This window comes from Mirounga angustirostris, unplaced genomic scaffold (assembly GCF_029215605.1).
Source record: "Mirounga angustirostris isolate CCGP_5_RB_7025 unplaced genomic scaffold, mMirAng1.0.hap1 SCAF_1, whole genome shotgun sequence".
NCBI lineage: Eukaryota > Metazoa > Chordata > Mammalia > Carnivora > Phocidae > Mirounga > Mirounga angustirostris.
Window position 1 is genome coordinate 200,250,336 of NW_026991709.1, and position 22,134 is coordinate 200,272,469.

Below are 22,134 nucleotides of genomic sequence, written 5' to 3' on the forward strand. Positions count from 1 at the left end.
GATACTACTCTGAGCCCTTGGGAGCCATAGTGGATGTGTGAGCAAGGGAATGAGCAGGCCAGAACTGGGCTCGAAGAACACCTGCCTTTTTGGCTAAAAAGGGATGCTTCCCTGAGCAGTTCTGAGGCCTCTCTCCCGCTCAGTCAGGTCCCTGCAGCTGGGCCCAGGGGCAGAGCAGGGCAGGGGTCAGCGGCTAGTCCAGAAATTCCCCTTTGAGGGTACCCGGGCCGATTGCTGACACCTGTTGTGGGCAGTCTCGGGCACACGGACGGAAGACGTGGCCCTGACCCAGCTCTCACTGGTGCCCTCACTCCAGCCTGTGCCCCGTTCACAGGTCCTGAGGGCAGCGCTCTAGCCATGTGCAGCCTGGAGGAGGAGGCCCTGCTGCGGCTAGAGGAGGTCTTCTCGGCTACCCTTGCCCGCGTCAACAGCCTTGTCCTCCTGCCCCTGCTCGAAACCAGTGAGTCTCGGCTTGGCAGTGGCAAGGGTGGGGGACACAGGAAGCATCCTGGGGATCCGAGTCCTACCTTGTTAGACCTCCTGAGGCACAGCTTTCTGCACCTCAAACGGGAGTGGGGACACTTGGTGTCGGCATCTTCCAACGGGCCTGGGGCTCTGGCTCCAGCCGCTGGCTGCTCCCTTCTCCGAGGCGCCCCAGGGGTCGGGCCGTGAACCCCTAGCCTAGACCCAGCTGTACACAGAGTCAGAATCCCACCTCTTCCAGGGCACGGGCCTGCTCTGCCTGGATTCGCATCCTGCTCTCACCCAGGGCATGACCCAGTTTGGGTCTCCCACTTGTGAAGTGACCTTGGTCAGGTGCCTTCCACTTGGGGGCTCTGTGCGAGCATCTGTGGGTGCCAGGGGACCACGGGATCCTACGGACCCCATATCCCAGACCTGAGGAAGCTCAGAGACTCGGGGCAGCTAGTGTACTTGGTGCCCCTGGGTCATGAGTGCTGACCCTGTTTCGTGGGGGGGTGGATATGTGCCCCACTCACTCCTCAAGGGTGCTGCCCTACGCTCCAGCCTGCCCGTCCCTGCTGAGCTCAAGGGGCCACGTTGGCTTCCTGGCCTGTCCCAGGGACCCCGAGGAGGCAGGACCCCGGCTGCAGCTCCCGGGCTGTGGGGTGCCGCGCCCCCCTCACTTTGCGGTTGTGCCCCCCGCCCCAGCCCCAGAGCCCTCGGACCCCCAGGGCAGAGAGTGCCTCCGGCTCTTGCAGCGGCTGCATCGGAGCTCCCAGCGGCTCTGGGAGGTGACGGAGGAGAGCCTGCACTCCCTGCGGGAGAGGCTGTGCCACCAGGACACCGTGGGTCTGGAGTCCCTGCTGTTGCTGCAACATGCAGAGCGCATCCTGCAGGTCCACGTGGAGTAAGACAGCGAGGAAGGCTGGGGCTGGGCCTGGGCGCCGCCGGGCACCAGGGCTCACCTGGGTCAGGCTTAGGCCAAGGTTTGAGTTTAGGCTGCGGTGGGGCTCAGCTGGGGTCAGCCTCAGGGGCTTGGGCCTCAGCCCGGCACCGGCTCAGACACCCCAGACCTGAGTGTTGGGGCCTCCCAGGGAAGAAAGACTGAGTTGGAATTGTCTGGTTGGGGCGGGGCTGCAGCCACTCAGTGAGCGGGATCGGGATCCGGGGACCCCGGCAGCGCAGGGGTCTGGGTGTAAAGCTGTGGGCGGGGCCTGCAGGCTGTCTTCTTTGCTGCCCGCAGGTACATCGAGTCCTACACTAGCTGCGTGGTGGTGCAGGCCTTTCAGAAGGCAGCAAAGAAGAGGAGGTGAGCTCAGGATGTTGCAGGGGCCCTCTGCGCAGGCGAGGGTGCCCGGGAGGGAAGGTCGCGGGAGTCCCAGCCCCAGAGCAGAGTGTCACAGCCCATGACTCATCCTGAGCGCTCCTGGGTCTAACAATTCCACACTGCTCTGCACTGGAAGAGAGGGAGGGAAGGCTGTGGGGGCCGTGAGCACAATCCAGATATCCACTGGCCAAGCTTGACCCTGGGAAGGAGAAGGGGGACCGTCCTGTTCAGGGGGGGTGGTTATTGCCATTGACTCTCCAATAGGGTGGCTGTATTTCTCTGCTAGGAGAGCAGTTTGGGGTCTGGGACTGCTCCTGGGATCTGGGGGCTTAGCTGGAGCGCGGAGGGCGGGGTGGATGGCGGTGGGTTCGGGAATGGAGGAGGGGAGTGAAGGCGGTGTGTGGCCCTCCCTCCACCCAGGGAGTTCTGGCGGGGCCAGCGGAAGGCCCTGTGGCAGCTGCTGCCGGGCGTGAGCTCCGAGGCCTCGGTGGGCACAGCGCTGGCCCAGGCCCTCCGCGAGCCACTGGCCCATCACGTGCAGCAGTATGTGCTCCTCCTGCTGAGCCTCGGGGACACGGCTGCAGAGGTAAGTAGCAGGGACGTTGGGGGGCCGGGGGCTGCTCACTGGGCCTGTTGCTTGAAGCTGAAGGAGGAGGGAAATAGGGCCCCGGCTCCGGGGACTCTGCTTACTCAGGGATCCCGGTTTGAGAAGGACCTGGCCGCGCTTTGGGGACAGGGCCGTGTTCTGCAGGGTGGGGGGGGTGGGGGAGGGTTTGACGGGGCCTGTCCTTGCCCTGGCCTGTCTGAGGTACATGGCTGCGCCCTGGTGGGGCCGGCAGAGACCCAGGAGCAGATGGAGAGTCGTGTTACTGGGTGTGAGGACAGGTGGCCCAGGCCCAGCGGCCCTCTGGAAGCACCCTCCCGCTGGCCTCTGCCTGAAGGAAGGGCTGGCAGGGAGAAAGGGACAAACTTCAGCTTCGATCCAGACCTTCGGAGCAGCTGGGGCCCGGCCAGGGCTGGGACAAGCATCACAGGGTCGGGGGGAGGTTCTGACAAGCTCTCCCCCCTCGCCCCCCACTCATGAGCTGCCCTGTGTCCCCACAGCTTCACCGCACTCGGGAGCTGGTGGTGCACGCAGCCACCCTCTTTGGGAACCTGCAGTCCTTCCTGAGGCAGGCACTGGACCAGGCCCTGGCCACGCAGGCTCTCTGGCACTCCCTGAGCAGCCGGCTGCGAGTGAGTTTGAGGCCTGACGGGCGGGGAGGGAAGGGGCCTGCCGGACTCTCCGTGCGTCCGCTTCCCCATCTGGGAGTGGGAGCGGTGGCCGAAGCAGGTGGCTGGGAGGGCCGTCTATCCAGCCCTGCTCAGACGCTCGTGGAGCACCTTCCCGGCCAGGTGGTGAGCTGGCTCTGGGGAAGAGCAGTCAGAACTGACCCTCTGTCCTGGGATGCCACCAAACAATCCCATCCTCACATCACTGCCCCCGCTGGGGGGGGAAGCCCCCTGTGCCCTGGGAGGGCGTGACAGGACTGGGGCATAGTGTAGAGAATCAGGTGAACAGGCGAGGGGACAAGACTCGCCAGCGGGAGGCGGGGACTGCAGAGCCCCAGTGAGTGTTGTCGGGGGCTCAGCAGGGGAAGGGGGGGGGAGGGGGCGGTGGGGAGGTGGGCGTCAAAGCAAAGCTTTAAGACAAGTTGAGCTGCCCCTCCAGACCTTGGACCCTGGTGTCCATCGCTGAGCTGGGGGCCTCCAGGAGATGCTCAGATGCGGGGGGTGGGGGGCTGGTGCTCCCGGCAGAGGAGCGGGTACAGCCACCAGGATGGGGGTGCCTGAGCCTGTGCCTCCCTGCTCTGCTCCGCAGGATGTGCTCTGCACCCCTGCACGCCGACTCCTGCAGGACAGCCAGGACGTGCCCGTGACGGTCGCCCCGCTGCGGGCGGAGCGCGTGCTGCTCTTTGACGATGCCCTCGTCTTGCTGCAGGTTGGGGTGGGGCTGACCAGAGGTCCTGGGGCCGCAGTGGGGGCCTGGGGTCTGGCTGAGAAGGCAGTGGGAGGGAGACAGCTGGGAGCGAGAACTCGGGGCTCGTGGGGAGGGGATGGGGCCTGAGAGGCAGGCAGCGCTGGGGTGGGGGCAGCAGTGGACTCATCCCTGCAGGAGGGGCGCGCTGTTGGGCAAGGCTGCTCCAGGTGTGTCCCAGCCCCAGCCCTGGCCAGCCGGCATCCCTGCTAAACATACCTCGGTTTCCTCATCTGGAAAATGGGATGCTTGGGAGTGAGTTTCTCCTTCCGCGGATGCCGGACGACTCTTAGTTGTCTTCCTCACATAGGAGAGGAGCCCCGGATGGGAGGTCCTGGGTAGCTCTGGGTGGCTGAGGAGGGCTGGATGGGCAGGGCACACATGAGGCTTCTAGGGAAGAGCACCACTTAGAAGCAGTACCTGGGCTCGGGACATCAGCAAAGTCAGCGGGGAGCCAGGCCGGGGGTTTGGGATTGTTCCCTGGCCTGTAACCTTGACTGTGCCTAGTTCCCCCCAGACTCAGACTGTCCCTGTGATAGCTGCAGCACTGTCCTCTCTGTCCCCTCAGAATGTCAGTCTGGGACTCCCCTGCAGACAGGGAGGCTGAGGCCTGGCAGGGAGGCTACTTGCCCAAACCTGTGTCTCCTGAAACCTGGTTTTGGGGTTCTGATTCAGTTTGAGTTGTCCTCCACTCCCGACTTCACGTTCTGCACTCCAGGTACACTGATGAGATGCTGTCGCTTAAATGCGCTGCACCCTTTCCTGCCTCTGGGCCTTTACATGTCCTGTGCCAGGCCCACCCTTGTCCCTGCCTGTGTCTGCCATCCTCCTCCTGCCCTTTGGGCCTGGGCCTGGCGCCCCCTCCTCCTCCTGGAGGCAGTGACCGGCCTGCCTAGGCTGGGCAGGAGGTCTCTACACGAAATATTTTAGAGGAAGGGGTGTTCATCAGCTCTCAGAGCAGGGACGGCCTTTCAGGTAGAAGGAGCAGCGTGAGCAAAGGGTCAGATTGAGGGGGGTTGGGGGCAGGCTTGAGAAGGTGTGAGTGTGGCAGGGCCATGGCGCCTTGGTGTGGCAGGCACCAGGAGTGGGGACCTGTGAGCTGGGAGTGGTCTGTGTGGCCTCAGGGGTCCGGCTCAGCAGCGAGGTCTCCATCCCCCAGGCGGTAGGAGCCTAAGACAGGTTTCCAGCAGGGGCAGATGGTGTCTAGCTGCAGCCATGATGGAGCAGGATGTGGGCGGCGGGGGAGGCTGCTCCTGGGTTCCCGGCCAGCCCTCAGATGGGAAGGGAGACAGAGGGGCCGCCCTGGAGATGGGGAGCAGGCTCAGTGCTGGGCATGTTGGACTGAGCGGCCAGGGGACACCCAGTGGTGTTGGCAGCAGGTTGGTGCCTGGGCCAGAGCAGTAGGGGAGTGTCTGGGCTGGGCCCTAGGTGACGCCGGTGCCCCATCTTCTTCCAGGGTCACAGTGTCCACACCTTTGATCTGAAGCTGGTGTGGGTGGATCCTGGGCAGGACGGGTGAGCAGCCCCCTCCAAAGATACTCGGGCCTTCTCTCCCTCCACCCTCATGAAACTGCCCACACCCCAGGGCTGGGGCCTCCCGAACACCCTCCTGGACAGAGCTGGGGCCTACTCGTCACCTCCATCTGTCTAGGTGCACGTTTCACCTCCTCACACCTGAGGAAGAGCTCTCCTTTTGCTCCAAGGCTCCCCAGGACCGGGTGAGTGTGGGTGAGCTGGGAATCGGGGCGGTGGGGTGAGAGGAGTGAGGAGGGGCAGGGGAGGGCACAGGTATACCACCCTGGAGGCTCCATGGGAGTGGTCAGGCCTCTGGGCTCATGGTCAGAGCGAGGCGCAGTGGTCAGCCTGGGGTGAGGCATCAGAATGCCACAGAGCACAGGGCATTTTTCCCTATGAAGCCAGGATCGAGGCCTGTGTGGGTCCCGGTGGTTCTCTCTGGCCCCTCTGGGCAGGCCTGAAACTGCACACGGGGATCTCAGGTCTGGATGCAGGGCCCGAGGGAGCAGTGCGGGGCAGTTGGAGGTTCCGCCAAGTGCCAGAACAGGGTTGGGGTGGTGGAGGGGTACTGTCTGGAGCTACCCCACAAGGCTTCCCAGAGGGACCACTGGCACAGCAGTGACCTCTCCTCTGTCTCCCCTGTCCCCACCAGGTGGTCTGGCAGTGGAAAGTGACTCAGGCTGTGTGCCAGGCCCTGCGTGGGAAGAAGGACTTCCCTGTGCTGGAGGCGGACCTGGAGCCTTCTGAGCCCCCTACCTGCCGCTGCATGGCATATACCTTCCGCGCCGAGGGCCGGCTCTGCCAGGCCACCTATGAGGGCGAGTGGTGTCGGGGCAGGCCCCATGGCAGGTGAGTGACTGGGGCTCCGGGCCCAACAAGGCAGGGCTCTTCCTGGGGGTCTGAGGGGCAGACAGGACCTAATCACCTCCGGGCACCAACCAAAGGCTGTTCCTTCCCGCATTGGTCGGTCTACCCACAACTGTCTCCCAGTCTGTCTTAAGCCCCGTTGGACAGGACCGGGCCCATTGTAGGTCTGTGCCGTGTAGAGTCTTGATGATGGTGATGAGCCCAGAGCACGTGGGAGAGACTTCAGGTCTGCAGTTGCTGTTCTTGGGAGGACGGAAGGATAATTCTCACGTCCACGTAGCACTAGCTGGTAGTGGAAATGGTTCGCAGACCTCCTATCTCCACCAGTCTTTACAAGAACACTCTGGGGGGAGTGTTCTCGCCCATTCTATAGGTGCAGAAACTGAGGCCAGAGACTGGCATGACTTGCCCAAGGCCTCAGGGCAGGTTCTAGGTCTGCGTGACCCCGCAAGCAGGAGGGCTTTGGAAGAACATGTGACTCCCCCCCCCCCCATGCTATACAGCTGGGAAAGCCGAGGCCCAGAAAGCAGAAGGGCCTTGCCGAGGTAATGCTCACAAGCACGTTAGTTTCTGAGACCTTGCCTAGTTCAGAAAGGGCTTGAGGAAAAAATGAACAAAAAAAAACCCAGAAAAAACGATGCTGCATCAGAAGAGGGGAGGAGGATGCTAGAAACCACTGACTAGCATTTGACTTAAGCTTGAAGTTTAGCTCGGAGCTTTCGGTGGGTCAAGGGAAAAAGGGAACCTGGATGTTTCCAGAGCTCTCCCCGTGGGGTGTGGGGAGTGTGCTGGAAGCTGCTGGGGCAATTGTGCCAGGAGTCAAGAAGAGCTGAGAGCCCCTGTGGGTCAGAGAAGAGGGCTGGCTAGGGGCAGAGAATCCAGTCCAAGGGGAACGTAGGCCTCCGAGAGAGTCCGCTGTGGAGGTCAGCCGGGGGGCCTGTGTGTGTGGAAGGGTGGGTCTGGCGGGCCTGATATGTGGACCGTGGACCTCGACTGTCTTCCAGAGGCACCCTGAAGTGGCCCGATGGCCGGAATCACGTGGGGAACTTTTGCCAGGGCCTGGAGCATGGGTAAAAGGCTGGGGCTGCTGTGGGAGTGGGTGGTGGGCAGGCGAGTGGCTTTCGCCCCCGCTGCTGTCACCAGCCTGGCCCCATCCTCGATTCCCAAAGCTCAAGCAGGAACTTGAGGTCATTTGGTCCAGCTCCCCTTAGTGCACAAAAGGGAAAGCCCAGAGGAGGGGGCGGGCCGTGGAGGGAGTGGTCAGGGCCCCAAGGTGCTCCCAGGGTGCATGAAGGGCAGGGGGGGGGCGGCGGCTGGCGTTCTGAGAGTGGCCCTTGGGAAGAAAGGACGCCTGAGCACCTGCGAGATTGTCCCCATTGTCTGAGAGGGCCCCTCGGAGGCAGGGACACTCCGGGGTGGCATGGAGGGGTGTCGTGGGATGTCTTGGGTCAAGGCGACGGCCCAGGTGCTGACTGCCCTCCCCGCACGCACACCGGCAGCTTCGGCATCCGCCTGGTGCCTCAGGGCCCCGAGGACAGGTTTGACTGTTACAAGTGCCACTGGCGGGAAGGCAGAATGTGTGGCTACGGCATCTGTGAGTAAGTGCCCGGTGGCCTGGTGGCAGGGCGGGCGCGTGGGGTGGCCACGTCCCCCGGGCTTCACCTCGGGGGGGGCCGGGCCAGCTGTCGGTGGCCCTCTGCAGGTACGGCACCGATGAGGTGTACAAGGGCTACTTCCAGGCGGGCCTGCGGCACGGATTTGGGGTCCTCGCGAGCGCCCCGCGGGCCCCGCAGCCCTGCAAGTACACGGGCCACTGGGAGAGGGGCCAGCGGAGCGGGTACGGCGTCGAGGAGGACAGTGCCAGGTGAGCGCTCTGCCGCCGCCTGCAGGGTGAGGGCAGGCTCAGGGCTCAGAGTCCCTCAGAGCAGGGTGCCTCAGGGCACGGGGCCCGTCGTCAGCGGGTCCAGTCCATCTGTCCCCCCAGAGTCCCCCTGAAGCCCCTCACTTCCTGTCCACAACCTTGGTTGAGGCTGAGGTTTTAGAATGAGGGGGCCCTGAGCCCCCTGACCGAGGAGCCTCCCCACACCCCTCTGGCCCCTCCTTGCGCTGTCTGGGAGGAGTTTCTGACCCCCCCCCCCCCCCCCCCATCTAGCCCCACGTAAGGCCCACAGCCCTTCCCAGCTCTCTGGGCTGTGAGATAAAGCCCAGGGCTCTCGGCCTGGCATTGGAGACTTCACCCCCTGCTGTGCTGCCCCTGCACCCCTCCAGCCTTCTAGACCACTGGATGCCCCCTCATACCCGTCATTGTCATATCGGTTGTAGGCTCCTACCTCCATGGCTTAGCACTCCATCTGCCCTTCCTGCCACCTCCCCCAGGAAGCCTGCCAGGATATGCTTCCCCAGGCAGGCTCCCTCCCTCCTCCACCCTCTCTTCCTCTTGGAGGTCCTCACTTCTCTCTCCCCGTGTGTGAGTTGAGTGGGTTCAGGTGATATCATTGCCCCTTACCTGCTCTCCACCCACCCCAACCGTGCCAGCAAAGCTCACAGAAGTGCCCGGGAGTGATTCTGATCCCACTCTGGCTGCTCTCCAGGGGCGAGCGCTATATTGGCATGTGGCAGGCCGACCAGCGCCATGGCCCAGGGGTCATGGTCACCCAGGCTGGTGTCTGCTACCAGGGGACCTTCCAGGCGGACAAGATGGTGGTGAGTGGGGTGATCCGTGTGTGCCCTGAGCTACCCTCTCCCTGCCCTGGGGCTGAATTCTGGAGCCCCCCCGCTGCTCTCAGGGCCCTGACGCTGAGCAGAGGCTGGGCAGGGGTGGATGGGGCAGGAAGCTGGGTTCCTAGGTGCTAGAAGGAGCCAGAACCTCAGCAGGAATGCAGATCTGCCAGCCACCGACCCTGGCCTTGGCCCTCCCAGCCTCAGTTTCCCCATCAGCAACTCAAGTTCACTACTTACTGTAAACATTCAGGGAAATTAGCAAGAATGAAGTGCATGGTAACAATGATGCCTGCAGCCTCTGCAGTGGACATTTATAGACCCCTGACTGGAGCCCTGGCTCCGGGCTCAGCCTCCCGGCACGATCTTGGCATCCTCCCAGTAACCCTGCGGATCATGTCACTGTCCCCAGCGTATGAATGACATACGTGAGGCTCGGGTCAGAGAACCTGCCTGGTGTCACATTCTATTGAGTGGCAGGGCTGAGACTCACCCCCAGGTCCCCTGAGCCCAGGCGCACCAGCACCTGCCTCCTACTTCACACACACCCGGCCAGATGCTTCGGCACATAGTAGGACTCTGGCCTGGGGACTGTTACTGTTATTACGGCTTGTACATTGGCTTATGCTCCACTTTGTTCTGGAAAGGACTGAAGGAGGAAGAAAAGATAAGAACAGACACAGAATAAATTCAAGTAGGACACAAATTATATCCCATTGGGCCCTGAGCTTCCTGGCAACCAATGCAACAAGGGAGCATGGTCAGTTCTGTCTCCAAGGATCAGTGACAGGGAAGTGGGGATGGCTGAGGAGAAGCTCAGCACTTCTTGAACCATAGGTGGGGAAGGAAGGGCCCCCAGGAGGCTTCCTGAGAGAGGCTGCTGGGGAGAAGGAGCGAGGTCCCAGGGAGTCCTTCGGGGTAACCCAGGGATGAGGTCCATGGGGCTGGTGCTCAGTGCTCAGCAGGCCAAGGGCTGGCATCCCACCTTGGCACAGTGCTGGGAGGTGTGACAGGGCTCAGGACTGTTCTGCCCCTGGGTTGATGCGTACCTCCTGCCTTCCTGCCGTCCCCTCCCCACCCCCAGTCTCCTGGCCCTTCCCCTGCTTCTACTCAGGCTTCCTTCCCTAGGGCCCCGGGATCCTCCTCTCTGAAGATGACTCCTTGTATGAGGGCACCTTCACCAGGGACCTGACCCTTGTGGGGAAGGTGAGGACCACCGAGACCCACTGCACTCCCGCCGAGGCCTTGGGTGGAGCCTGTAATCTCCCCGCTTGGACCCAGGACTGAGGGTGTGGGCAGTGGGTGGGAAAGGTAGGGGAGGGCCTCTCCCATCTCCATGGCGTCCAGAGGGTGGGCGCCATGATCCCTCCTGCTGTGGAGTGGGGATTCGATCCTGGTGGGAGGCAAGAGGGGCAGGTGGACTTGCCGTGGGTGCACAGGGTGCTGGTGGCCAGGCTGTGACTCCCGACAGGGCCCTAGGTGCCTTGGGTAGGGGCCCCTGGAGTGACTGTCCTTCAGCATGGTCCTGCCCAGCTGACGCAGCAGAAGGCAGTTGGGTCCTGCTTGGGCTTTTGGAAATGTGGGGGCTGTTTCATTCACCTAATGACTGGGGGGCACTGTGGCATCTAAAGGGGGGGAGGCCAGGAGTGCTCGGAATGGGACAGGCCATGCAGCGGGAACTGCCTCTCCCAGGGCCAGCATACTTCATGCCTTTCCTAGGCCTCTTCCTACTTCTGGACTTAACCCCCCCCACCACCACCAATTCCCACAGCAGTGGTTCTCCTGCTCTGACCTGAGGGTCCCTTCCCCTTCCCCTCCCAGTCTCCCACCTCTGAGCTGAGCCCCTGGGCCGTTGGCACAGCTCTTGGCCGGGGGCTCCTGCAGGTGTGGAGGATTATGAGCCCCTCGAATGGATGGTGGGAAGGCGACCTATCAGTCCCTAGCCTCCGTGACCCAGGATGGACAGGCACGAGGCCTGTCCTGATTGGGGGGAAGGGCAGCTGGACAGACAGACAGACAGGCGTCCCTGCTTCCCTTCCCTGGTTTGCAGGGCAAGGTCACCTTCCCCAATGGCTTCACCCTGGAGGGCTCTTTTAGCAGCGGGGCAGGGAAAGGACTGCATACCCAGGGTGTGCTGGACACAGCTGCCTTCCCACCAGATCCAAGCAGCACCCGTAAGAGGTGAGAGCCTGGCTGGCCGCCTGGCCTGTGCATTCCGGAGTGAGTGTGTGTGTGTGTGTGTGTGTGTTTCCACCCCAGGGATGCAGGCCTCATCAGGGAAGCTTTTCTGTATTTCCTCTTAGCTCTTTGGAGAGTTCAGAGAGCTCAGGTCACACAGCCCTCAAGTCAGGGACTCTTAGGATCAATGGCTGTGGCATAACTTCACACACTACAAAACCAGAGAAAAATATTATGCAGAGACTTTGCTTAGGCCCTGCTTTATTTCTGGGAAGGGTACGCGACAGTTTGTAAAAACAACACAAATAAACAAGAATAAAAGGGAGAATAAAAGCATGAGTTGAGGGGCGCCTGGGTGGCTCATTTGTTAAGCATCTGCCTTCGGCTCAGGTCATGATCTCAGGGTCCTGGGATCAAGCCCTGCATCGGGCTCCCTGCTCAGCGGGGAGCCTGCTTCTCCCTCTCCCACTCCCCCTGCTTGTGTTCCCTCTCTCGCTGTGTCTCTCTCTGTCAAATAAAATCTTAAAAAAAAAAAAAAAAGTATGAGTTGAACTTAAAGGAAAGGAAGGGACAAATAAGTCCTATAATGGTTATGACTGAGCATGAACCTAGCTCTGAGTTCCCTGGCAGCCAGGGTGAAGAAGGAAACTTGCAAAGTGGACTCATTGTTGCTATCATGGGGTCTTTGAGAAGGGGATTGACTTCTTCCCCATGGGGACAGCGTTCTTCCTTGGAAAACTATAGTTCAAGTGGTGACTTTTACCATGTCTGTTGAGGTGCGGGTGGTAGTTCTAATGGTCCCAGGCGGCATTTCAATTGGGGGGAGGGAGTAGAGTTGATTACTAGAGCCTTCATCCTTGCATGCTTCTCCCTGACAGCAGGAGCTGGGAGTAGACAGCAAACCCCAGAGGTGTGGCCAAGCCTGGGTGGGGTGCAGGTGTAGGAAAATCTGTGAACCTGGCGTGGGAGGGCGGGGCTCCCTTAGGCACACACGTGGCCAGACCCCCAGGCCTGCTGGCCAAGACAGGATCAAGCTCAGAAAGGAGCCAGGTGTGGTGGGAGGATCCTGGATTCTGGGCCCTGTTCTCTCTTAGGCCAAGAACCTGCTGTCTGGACCTGGCCTCCAGCTCTCTAGATCTTTCTGTCTCCTTTCCAGGGCTCTGTGTGTCCCTTTCTTCTCCACTGTGGAGTAGATTCTCTCTGTCCCTCTCTCTGCCTCTGCTTTCTTCTGGAGCCTTGGAGGTCAGCGCCCCCCAGTCCACCCACCCTTCCTGGGCCCTGACTCGGGGCCAGGTGGGACGTCCCCATCTCTCCAAGGGCCTGGACTGGGGTCCTCACCACAGCCCCATCCCTACCTCCCACCACTACGCGCCCCCCGCCCCCGCCTCTATCGCAGGCAGCTAGGTGTGGGCGCCTTCCCTGTGGAGAGCCACTGGCAGGGTGTCTATGGCCCCTTCCGGGACTTCGTTAGTGCTGGCTGCCCTGGGGACGAGCAGGAGGCCCTGCTGGGCTTCCACGTGCAGAACTCGAGGGAGCTGCGCAAGTCCCAGGAGTACCTGTGCTGCGAGAGGTAGGCGCAGACACGCGCACACGCATACCCGTGGGGGCATCCAGAGGGCCAGGGCGGGGGTTCGCGGGGCTCTGAGTGAGCTGGGGAGGAAGGCTTCCTGGAGGGGGCGGGCCGGGGCCCAGGTGTGGGTGAGAGACGCGTGTGCCTGGTCCCCCAGGACCCAGCCCGAGCCCTGTGCGGACAGAATGGAAGGCATCCTAGATGAGCTCCTACTGCATCGGGAGCCCAGGGCCCTGCGGGAGTGCCTCAGGAAGGTGAGGGCCCTAGGGTAGGCGGTGTGCGCGGAGGGGGGCCTTCTCACTGCCCCCGGTGCTGACCGCTTCTCCTCAGAGGGCCTCAGTGCTCCCATCTATGAAATGGGAGCAGCCTTGGGAGCCTCGCTGGGGCGTGCTATGCTCCAGCTCCTGGCCCCAAACTCCTCGCTGTTGCCTTTGCACCTGCCAGGCTCTGAGCAACTCGCTGCACCCCTTGGGAAAGCTACTCCGGATGCTGATGCTGACCTTCCAGGCCACGTATGCGGGCATCGGGGCCAACAAGCACCTGCAGGCACTGGCCCAGGAGGAGGTGAAGCAGCACGCCCGGGAACTCTGGGCTGCCTACAGGTGAGCGGGGTGGCACATGGGGACAGCCGCAGCCCTGTCTGTGACGGCAGGCAGGTAGGGCTCTGTCCTTGCCCGATGTCAGGTGCTCTGCCTAGCGCCCTGGGCGGGAATGGTGCCTCCGGACTGAGAAAGAACCAGAGAGTGGGTCGGTCAGTGTCCCGCTGGTGAGCAAAGGGGTTAGAAGGTAGGAGGTTATAGCAAAGACTGCCTGTAGCCAGAGTCCAGGCCTCGACCAGGCCCTGGGCTGACCCCTGACCCCAGGGGACCTCTCAGCCTCCGCAGGCTGAGCCTGACTCTGGACTCAGACCCCATCTCCAGTCCCGGCCGAGCCGAGACCCCATCTAACATTACAAATGGGGGCCCCAGATGCTGCAGTTCTAGCACTCTCGGGCTGAGGTCCTGTGCTCCCAGCTTCCTAACTACAGAGGTCTGGGAGGCTGGGCTCCTCATGCTCCATGGCTCTGGAGGGTGGAGCCCGCCGCCCTGGTCTTTGGTGACTCGGGTTCTGGGGGAGGTGGCAGCTACACAATCTGTCTTATCGGTTTGCAGGGGTCTGCTGCAGGTGGCCTTACAGCGCAAGGGCCAAGCTCCAGAGGAGGACGAAGATACAGAGACAAGGTGACCGCTCCCATGGGGTCTGCAGGGTCCCCACCCTGGGGGCAGCCAGGCTCAGGACCACCTTCGCTCCTAGGAGCCTCCCTTGGGGGATAGCGGTACTTCCGGGGAAGTGTTGGGGGCTCATGCTATTGACCAAGCATTGTTTGTTGACCATTTGAGGATCAGAATGACCCATGACCTCTTCCTTGGGTCACCTGGGCAGGGGCGCTGCCACCAGGTGCATCTTTTATTTTATTTTTTTTAAAAGATTTTTTATTTATTTGAGAGAGAGAGAGTGAGCCAGAGAGAGAGCACAAGTGGAGGGGAGGGGCAGAGGGAGAAGCAGATTCCCCACTGAGCAGGGACCCCGATGCGGGACTCGATCCCGGGACTCTGGGATCATGACCTGAGCCGAAGGCAGACGCTTAACCGACTGAGCCACCCAGGTGCCCCACCAGGTGCATCTTTGTTGTAAAGGTGCCATCCCAGCCTCCTCTCTCAGGTGTGCAGAAGGTGAGCCTCTCTCAGGGCCTGGCAGGGGCTGAGCCTGAGGCCACACAGAGCGGGAGTTAAAATGCATCATTAAATCTGTCTCCTCTGTCCCCCAAGACCAAACCTTACAGTTTGCCTTCAGATTTCAGGCCCAGAGATTGCGATCAGGGAGGCCTGTCTCCACATTGCAGGAGACGTGGGAGATAGGGTTAGATGTTAGGTAGAACTTTCCCCCTGGAGTCCTAGGAAGCCCAGGAAATGAGGAGGCAGCACTGGACCAGCCTGACATGGCTGCTGAGTGCTTTGCTGCAAGTCCCTTGTCTATCCGGGGCCCTGGTTTTGCTTTCAATCACATGGGGATCCAGTCCTGCCCCAGAGTTCATAGTGATTCTCAGCGTCTAACAAGAGGATCAGGGGGCCACGGATTTCAACTGAGGGAGTGAATGACTGAGAACAGGCTTCGGAAGTGTTTTCTAGAGGATGGAGGAGGCAGGGACGCTTTTTGCTGTGGGACAAGGAGCTCTATGGGCTTTTTGAGGGGCAGCCCAAGCAGGGATCCCTCCCCCCTGGGCCCCACCCTGCTCGCCCCCCAACCTGTCCTGACTACTGTCACTCAGGGACCTGCAGGTGCATGGCCTGGTGCTGCCCCTTATGCTGCCCAGCTTCTACTCAGAACTCTTCACTCTCTACCTGCTGCTTCATGAGACGGAGGACAGTCTCTACAGCCAAGGCATTGCCAACCTGAGCCTCTTCCCTGACACCAAGCTGCTCGAGTTCCTGGACGTGCAGAAGTAAGCCTTCCCTCCTTGCCATGTTTGCCAGGGCCCGTGTGCACAGAGGGTACACACGGAGTTCAGTGGTCTTTGGTAGAAAAGGGGATGGTGTTCATTGGCTCACGTATCCACAGAGTTTCTAGGATTATGCTGGTGTGGCTAGCTTCAGGCATGGCTGGATCTAACTGCTTAACTACGTAGTAAGGGAAGCAACTTCTCTTTCTCTCTTGATGTATCTCTGGCTCCCATTTATGGTGCCAAACATGGTACCAGCCACTCAAAGTTTATACTCTACTAGCTCCGTCCCCCACTGTGCCCCAGGGAGCTGGTGTCCCCTTCCTAACAGCTCTGGCTGAAGTCCCTCACTGGCTTGGCTTGGGTCTTGAGCCTGCCCCTAGATGTTGGCTGTGGCCCACATTGGCCAGTCTACCTCAACATCTACTACTGGGGCTGGGGCGAGGTGTCCTGCTTCCAGCAACTGGACTGAGAGTGGGGGAGGGGAGGTCCTCAAGGGGAAACTGAGGACTGTTCTGGGAGCAGGTCCCTTTTACCCTCAGTTGCTAAAACATCCTTTCTCCTCAGTGCCCCTTCTGATCCACTGATGCTACAAGTCACCACCTGCCCGATGGAGGGCATGGGTGCTCTCTCTGCCCCACACCCAGTCTCCCTTGTCACACAGCCATGATGCTTCCCACCCGCCCGCTCTGAAACCCCGTTTCCCCTTCCATCGTGAATGTCTCCTGCAACTGACTAGTCACCAGCCCAGAGACCTGGGTGCCAACAGCTTCCCAAGTGTCCCCTCCTCCCCACCCCCTCCTGCTGCCTCCTCCATGCTGGCCTCCCTGCTCCATTGTCTCCCCAGGTCCCTGCCCTGTGCTGCATCGCATGGCACCCATGTCCCTCCCCGTTCACCAGCCTGCCCCAGCTCATCAAGCCTCCAGAAGAGTCTCTTCTGCTGTCATTCTCTGGCCCAACCCCCGGGACTTTGCTCACAGGGTCCCTTGGCCTGCAGTGCTGCCCCTCACCCCTATCCAAGTTTTGGGGCACTGTCTTCTCCAGGACTCTTCCCAGCCTCCCCTTGCCCTGTGGACCATCGTGGACTCGGAGGCCATCTCCTGAGCTCAGCCCTGCTGGGGGACACGGTGTACAGGGAATTTGCCCTCTGACCTCAGACCCTGTCCCCTCCTCCTGGTAAAGGTTCTGTGTCACACTTGTTTCATTTCAGGCACCTGTGGCCCCTCAAGGACCTCACGCTGACAACCAATCAGGTGAGAAGGTGGGTCCGTTACCTGCCCCAGGTAGGGGGAGGCCTGAGCCTTGAGCGGGGCCCCCAGAGTCTGTTCAGCCTTCTGAGCGGCGCTCCGCCTCCCTGCTACGGAGGGGCCTGGGCAGCACTGGCCAGCAGGTGTGGGGGGAGACACCGGCTTCCCGGGTTGTTCTGATCTCCCGTGTGGGGGAGGGGGCCGTTGCTGGCCCACCATGAGCAGGTGCAGACCCAGGCTCCACCCCGCTTCCTGGCTATGCGGCGTGGGCGGGATACTTATCTCGGAGCCTCAGTTCCCCCGCGGATGAGAGTACCGGCCGCTGAGGCGTTGGTGCCCCCTCATGGGAGGGTCGGGAGGGGGCGGGGGGCCGCTCCACACGAGGTGGTGGCTCTCGAGGTGGGCGTGCTGGGCCAGCAGCATCTGGGAAGCCTTTAGAAAAGCAGATTCTTGGCACCCCCAACCCCAGACATAATGAGTCAAACTCAGACAGCAGACCTGGACTTTGTGTTTCAACAAGTCCTTGGGTGGGAGTGCCGCTGACGTGGGAACCCACCCCCTGTGGTACCCAGTGGCCATTGGGATCGTTATCTTCCTTCCCAACCTCCCGGAGACATTATCCCACTTTACAGTTGAGTAAACTGAGGCTCACGGTGGAGCTGTGACTTGCCCTGGGTCACTCGGGGCTGGGCTCTCCTGGAGCCAGTGATGGGGAATGGTGGGTGGCAAGAGCTCTGGCCCTGGGAGGGAGGCGGTGACAGGGCCGGGGGGACCATGGCCTCATCCATCTGTTCCCCCCCCCCCCCCCCCCCCCCGGCAGAGACTCTCCCTGGTCAGGAACAAGTGCTTCCTGTCAGCCACTGAGTGTCTGCAGAAGATCATGTGAGTCCATGCCCTGGGCAGGGTGGGGGGCGGGGGGCAGGAGTGTGGGGGCCCCTGGTTGGGGCTGAACCCGAGGGCCTTGATCTGGAGCCCGCCGCCCTGCTGCAGCACCACGGTGGACCCCCGGGAGAAGCTGGAGGTGCTGGAGAGGACATACGGGGAAATTGAGGCCACTGTGTCGCGTGTGTTGGGCCGGGAGCACAAGCTGCCCATGGACGACCTGCTGCCGCTGCTCATCTACGTGGTGTCACGTGCCCGGTGAGCCCCAGCTGGGCCGGGGGCTGGGGGTGGGCTGTGGGAGGACACCACCTCCCATCCCGCCCTGACCCCCAGCCCAGACCCGCTTGGAGGTCTTTGAACATTGGGGTTTATGGACACAGCTTTCCTTGGTATGGAGCGGGGGTCTGAGGCCCAGAGAGGCCCCACCTAGGGTCCCGTGGGGGCCAGGAGCAGAGCGGGGACCAGCCCAGGTGTCCATCCACCCAGGCCAGGGCTCCTTCCCCGGCTGCTTGGTGCCTGTCTCTGATGGGCCCCTTCTCCCTCTCACTGTGGGGGTGGGCGTTCTCCAGAATCCAGCACCTGGGAGCCGAGATCCACCTGATCCGCGACATGATGGACCCCATCCACACAGGAGGCCTGTGTGACTTCCTGCTCACGGCCCTGGAGGTGAGGGATAGAGGTGGTGGACGGAGGCAGAAACACCCTGGCCAGTGGGGCAGACGCCTTCCCTGCCCTGGACCCCAAATTCACTGCTCGTATGTCCTTCTGTGGGCGGGACCCCACAGAGTCCCTGGCCCTGCCCTTGCTAAAGGGGCTGGAGAAGGGCCCCCAGCATGTTCCAGGGACATGCCCATGCATCCCTGGGCATAACAGGAGAGGGGAGGCCCCCCTTCCTTGCAGACTGTAGCTGAGGCTGAGTTGGAGATGGGTCGGGGTGGTCCCAGGCTGGGGAGATGGGTGCCCCCTGGGTATTGGTGTGTCTTTGCATGGGGCCGGGGGAGCTGCCCCTCAGCCTCGCCTCTTTCCCGCCAGTCCTGTTACGAGCACATCCAGAAGGAAGACATGAGGCTGCACCGCTTTGCTGGTCGCTGGGACTCCAGGGAGCCCTGGTAGCTCGGCCGCCCCGGGCCCACTGCAGAGTGGAGAGGGGCCGCCACCGATTTCCCCGGGGAACAAGCCTGGCCCGGCCTGGCCCTCGCTGCCCACAGAGCAGACGACAGTCTGGGGCCCTGGAGGTGGCTCTCGGAGGAGATGAGCAGTTCAGCGTCTCCCAGGGAGACGAGGCTGCCGCCCTGAGCACAGCCCACTGTGACCCTGGAGCCCTCCCCCTGCCACTCGGTCAGTCGCGGACCACCTCCTTGACCTGCCTTGGCTCACGGGCTTTTTTGCCGCCTGACCCCGCCCAGGCCTCAGCGTTGCTGTCTGTATCCCAGTGGCTTAGATGGTCCGTGACGGACCTTCCACCCATCTTGCTGGATTCTGGAGTCTTTCTGTAAGTCCGCCATTATTCAGCTGGGCTGAAATCCTCGCATCATCGTCGGTGCTGTTCCCTGTTTCTCCACTCTCGGTCAGAGGCTCCAAGTGGCTAGTGACCGCTCTGTGTGGTGGAACTCTTGTCCACGAGCGGCCTCTTGGGGACCTGCCTCCTTCCCCCTTCCGGGGCTGAGCTGGCCTCCCAGGGAGGCAAGGCTGAACAGACTCCCGGGCCACCTGACCTGCTGGATGGCCTCGGGCCAGGCCTTTCCCCTTGGTGGTATGCGATCGAGCAGGGGCTTGGAAGTCTCTGCCGGCCCGTGTAGCTGTGGGGTACATGTTGGCGCCGGAGCAAGCTGCGGGGCGGAGTGGGGACACTCGCCTCGTTTGCACACCTCCGGGGGGCCCCAAGTGCCTGCAAACCACAGGCCCGCAGCCCACAGGCCTGGGCGCAGGAGGACAGCGGGGGCACGGGTGCCCCTTGGGAGGGGAGGACTTTGTGCCCATGGTGGTTCTAGTGTGGGACTGAAAGACACAGGAGCAAGGCCTGGGGGGGCTTCATCCCTGCCTGGCCTCAGTCTCTCCTCCCCCCATCGAGGGGCTTGGACCAGGTGACCTGGAGGGGCTCCCCCTGTCCTAACGGGAGATGTGTGACAGTAGGCAGGGTGACCATGTTTTGAAGGGTCCAGGGGCGAAGCATGGGGAGAGGGTGGATTTATGCAGTTTTGTGCCCCTAGAGGGCAAGCTGGGCCCCGGCACCATGGCCATCCTGCCACCATGCCTGGGGTTGTAAGCGAGTCAGGTCACCATCCTTGGCTGTGCTTTCCATAACCAAAGCACTGGCCTCGAGGCCTGTGAGGGAGGGGCTGAGGGAGGCTCTGAGAAAGCCCAGTCTCACCTGAGCCCAAGGCTGAATCCCCACCGGGAGCCTCAGGGTCGGGGGCTGCTGGTGGCCGGGGGCCGCCCACAGACCCTCAGATGACGTAGGGCTGTGGGGCAGGGGTGAAGTTTTCTGGGGCTGGTTCCACCAAACTTGGCAGTGTGAATGAAGTCTTGGGCTCTGGTTTTGCCAGAAACCCCCGTGGTGTCCCCCAGGAAGGTCCCTGGAAGGGGGCGGGACTGATGAAGAGTGAGGATATCCAGATGTCATGGGCGTTCATGCTTCCCCAGGGCTCTGACAGCCCACCGGTACTTTAATCCTCTTCAGTGGTCATCAGCGAGTTCTTGTCTCTTGACAAGTGCAGACGGACTTGTCTTAAGGTGGCCCTGAGTTGGCACGATGCTCTAGCCCCACTCCTTCAGGATCCGTGAGCTCTCCCTGTAGTTCACATTCACCAGGACGCCCCCACCCGCCGTCGCTGGGCCTTGTCCACCACCAGTTGAGCTGGACCCTCAAGGACAGGGTCTCGGGAGACCCCGAGGGCAGCTGGGTCTGTAGCGGACCCTTACAGCAAAACCAGAGACAGTGAGGATATTGACACGGAGGTCAGTGTTCATTTAAAGAAGCGACACCTGGAACCAGGCCATCACCTGCCGCGTGGGTGCCTCAGGGAGGCCGATGGAGATGGGTCACCTGCAGGGACCCCAGCAATGACCTCTCCCACCTGCTGCAGGAGCCCCTTGGCTGCAGTGAGAATACACTAGCATCTATATGGGAGGTCAGGCTGGCAACTGGGGACTCCAGCACCTTGGTGAGCTGGCCAATGTCAAAAGCGGCCTGGTGGGGCCTGGCTTGGGTCCCGTCTGCCCTCTGTTCCCATCTGGTCCCCATCTTGTTTTCTGAGATGAGGATTCTCCTTTCAACAGTGATGGTGACAAAGTGATAAAATTCATTACAACTGAACCTCATGATCACCTGGGCCAGAGAGGCGAGAGGCCGGGGGTGGGGGTGGGGGGATCCTGTTCAACAGCTGCAGGCGGTTTTCTGACCGGCAGCAAAGGGCCACACCAGCCCTGTCCTCAGGGGCCTGGATTTGGGGCTGAGAAAGAGACACTGAGATTAAATGGCCTCTGTGTGAGCAGATGTACCTGTCACATAGCCCGACCACCCCCTTCCCACTGCAGCCCAGGCCCTGTCTGCAGCCTCTCATGCAACCTCTCAGTCCCTGCTTCCCCTGTGCCCCCCACTTCTGCCCCCACCCCTCCTCGTTCTGTGCCCTAGATGTGCCCTCCTCCAGCCCACTGGGTCCCAGGCTGCTCCATCATCACAGGCCCAGCTCCCATGAGGCCCTTGTGGCCCAAGGAAGGAGCCTCCCAGCTCCTCTCTGGGGCCCATTCCCTGCCTCTGTCATGTTTCTGGGGCATGACAGGTGGGGGCCCTATCCTCCAGGTACAGTGCTCACCGCCTCTCCCTGGGCACCGATGATGGTGGGCACTGAAGCTGGAAACAGGTTGACTCAGGAAAGGTCAGACGGGGAAGGGCCGCAGGCTCTAGGGCAGGTCTGCGTTCAAGCCTGGCCAGGGCAGCGTCTGTGAATACAGAAGCCCTTGAGGTGTAACCAGCATAGGCAGGGGCCCCCCGTGGAACAGAGGCCCGGCCACGCTCAGGCCAGGCGCAGACAGGAGGTTGATGCCAAAGCCCCAGAGAAAGGGAAGAAAGGACAGACGCCCTCTCTGTCCCCAGGGCTCAGGTTGACCACCTGGCAGCAATGTGGCTAGTCCAGCAGGTGTCTCCATGCACTAATCTGTTGCAGGGTTGAGCTCCCACTGCAGGAAATGCCAAGGGGTGGCCAGGTTATAGCTGTTGGATGGTTGTGTTTGGTGGTGATGGTGTCCTCCTGAAGGGGAGCGGGGCACAGAGGGCCCCCGTGAAGTCCCCTGTAGGGACTGCCTCCCTCCCTCAGTCAGCGAGCCTCATGCTCTTGAATGCCAGCCCTCTTCCCTGCATGGGGTACCGTCTGGACCATGGAACAGGTGAGGAGGGCTGGCTCTCCTCCCAGAAAGGTGCCAATGGCAGAAGAGGAAGCTGGAGAAGCCAAGTCTACGGCTACTCCAGAGTGGGAGCTGGGGGGCGACTAGAGGGCCCCCAGTTCTGACCAGGCCTCTATTCAGATCACCCCTGAGGGTGCTGGGAGCCAGGGCATGGCCCAGACAAATCCCTTGCCCACTGCAGCCTGGGAGAAGGCTGGAGGGAGGGCGGGGGGGGGGGGGGTTGCGCAGCAAGAGGGTGCAGGGCTGCTGGAGAAGCTTCAGCAATGCTGTGAGTAAATGCTCCCTGAGCGGGGTTCCCGAGGGAGAGCCACCTGGCCTCATTTGTCAGCTCTCCCAGAGGGATGGCTGGGCACTGGGGAAGAGGTAAGTTCAGGGTCCGGGTCAAGGTCAATGTTAGGGATTAAGGTTAAGGTCAGAAGCAGGGTCAGTGTCAGGTTAGGGTTAGGGGTTAGGATCGGAGTGAGGGCG

General features: G+C 61.8%; 1 protein-coding gene across 10 annotated transcripts in view; it reads left to right on the plus strand.

The window, feature by feature from the left end:
- The window catches only part of ALS2CL (ALS2 C-terminal like), a 33,524-nt gene that overhangs the window by 4,887 nt on the left and 6,503 nt on the right, over window positions 1-22,134 (plus strand). For 3 of the 10 annotated variants that reach the window (XM_064596971.1, XM_064596964.1, XM_064596969.1), the window contains exons 2-26: window positions 335-460; window positions 1,171-1,369; window positions 1,706-1,771; window positions 2,210-2,375; window positions 2,894-3,025; window positions 3,651-3,770; window positions 5,263-5,321; window positions 5,458-5,524; window positions 5,974-6,170; window positions 7,193-7,258; window positions 7,688-7,786; window positions 7,891-8,052; window positions 8,780-8,891; window positions 10,035-10,112; window positions 10,957-11,087; window positions 12,481-12,654; window positions 12,812-12,908; window positions 13,099-13,256; window positions 13,806-13,874; window positions 14,963-15,136; window positions 16,344-16,386; window positions 17,201-17,262; window positions 17,371-17,520; window positions 17,832-17,928; window positions 18,295-18,754. In XM_064596971.1, coding sequence (XP_064453041.1) covers window positions 358-460; window positions 1,171-1,369; window positions 1,706-1,771; window positions 2,210-2,375; window positions 2,894-3,025; window positions 3,651-3,770; window positions 5,263-5,321; window positions 5,458-5,524; window positions 5,974-6,170; window positions 7,193-7,258; window positions 7,688-7,786; window positions 7,891-8,052; window positions 8,780-8,891; window positions 10,035-10,112; window positions 10,957-11,087; window positions 12,481-12,654; window positions 12,812-12,908; window positions 13,099-13,256; window positions 13,806-13,874; window positions 14,963-15,136; window positions 16,344-16,386; window positions 17,201-17,262; window positions 17,371-17,520; window positions 17,832-17,928; window positions 18,295-18,375 — 2,862 coding nt within the window. In that variant the 5' untranslated portion in view covers window positions 335-357 and the 3' untranslated portion in view covers window positions 18,376-18,754. Of the gene's footprint in view, window positions 1-316; window positions 461-1,170; window positions 1,449-1,705; window positions 1,772-2,209; window positions 2,376-2,893; window positions 3,026-3,650; window positions 3,771-5,262; window positions 5,322-5,457; window positions 5,525-5,973; window positions 6,171-7,192; window positions 7,259-7,687; window positions 7,787-7,890; window positions 8,053-8,779; window positions 8,892-10,034; window positions 10,113-10,956; window positions 11,088-12,480; window positions 12,655-12,811; window positions 12,909-13,098; window positions 13,257-13,805; window positions 13,875-14,962; window positions 15,137-16,343; window positions 16,395-17,200; window positions 17,263-17,370; window positions 17,521-17,831; window positions 17,929-18,294; window positions 18,755-22,134 lie in introns of those variants that run through there. The other 7 variants (XM_064596976.1, XM_064596967.1, XM_064596982.1 and 4 more) reach the window with 7 other exon arrangements.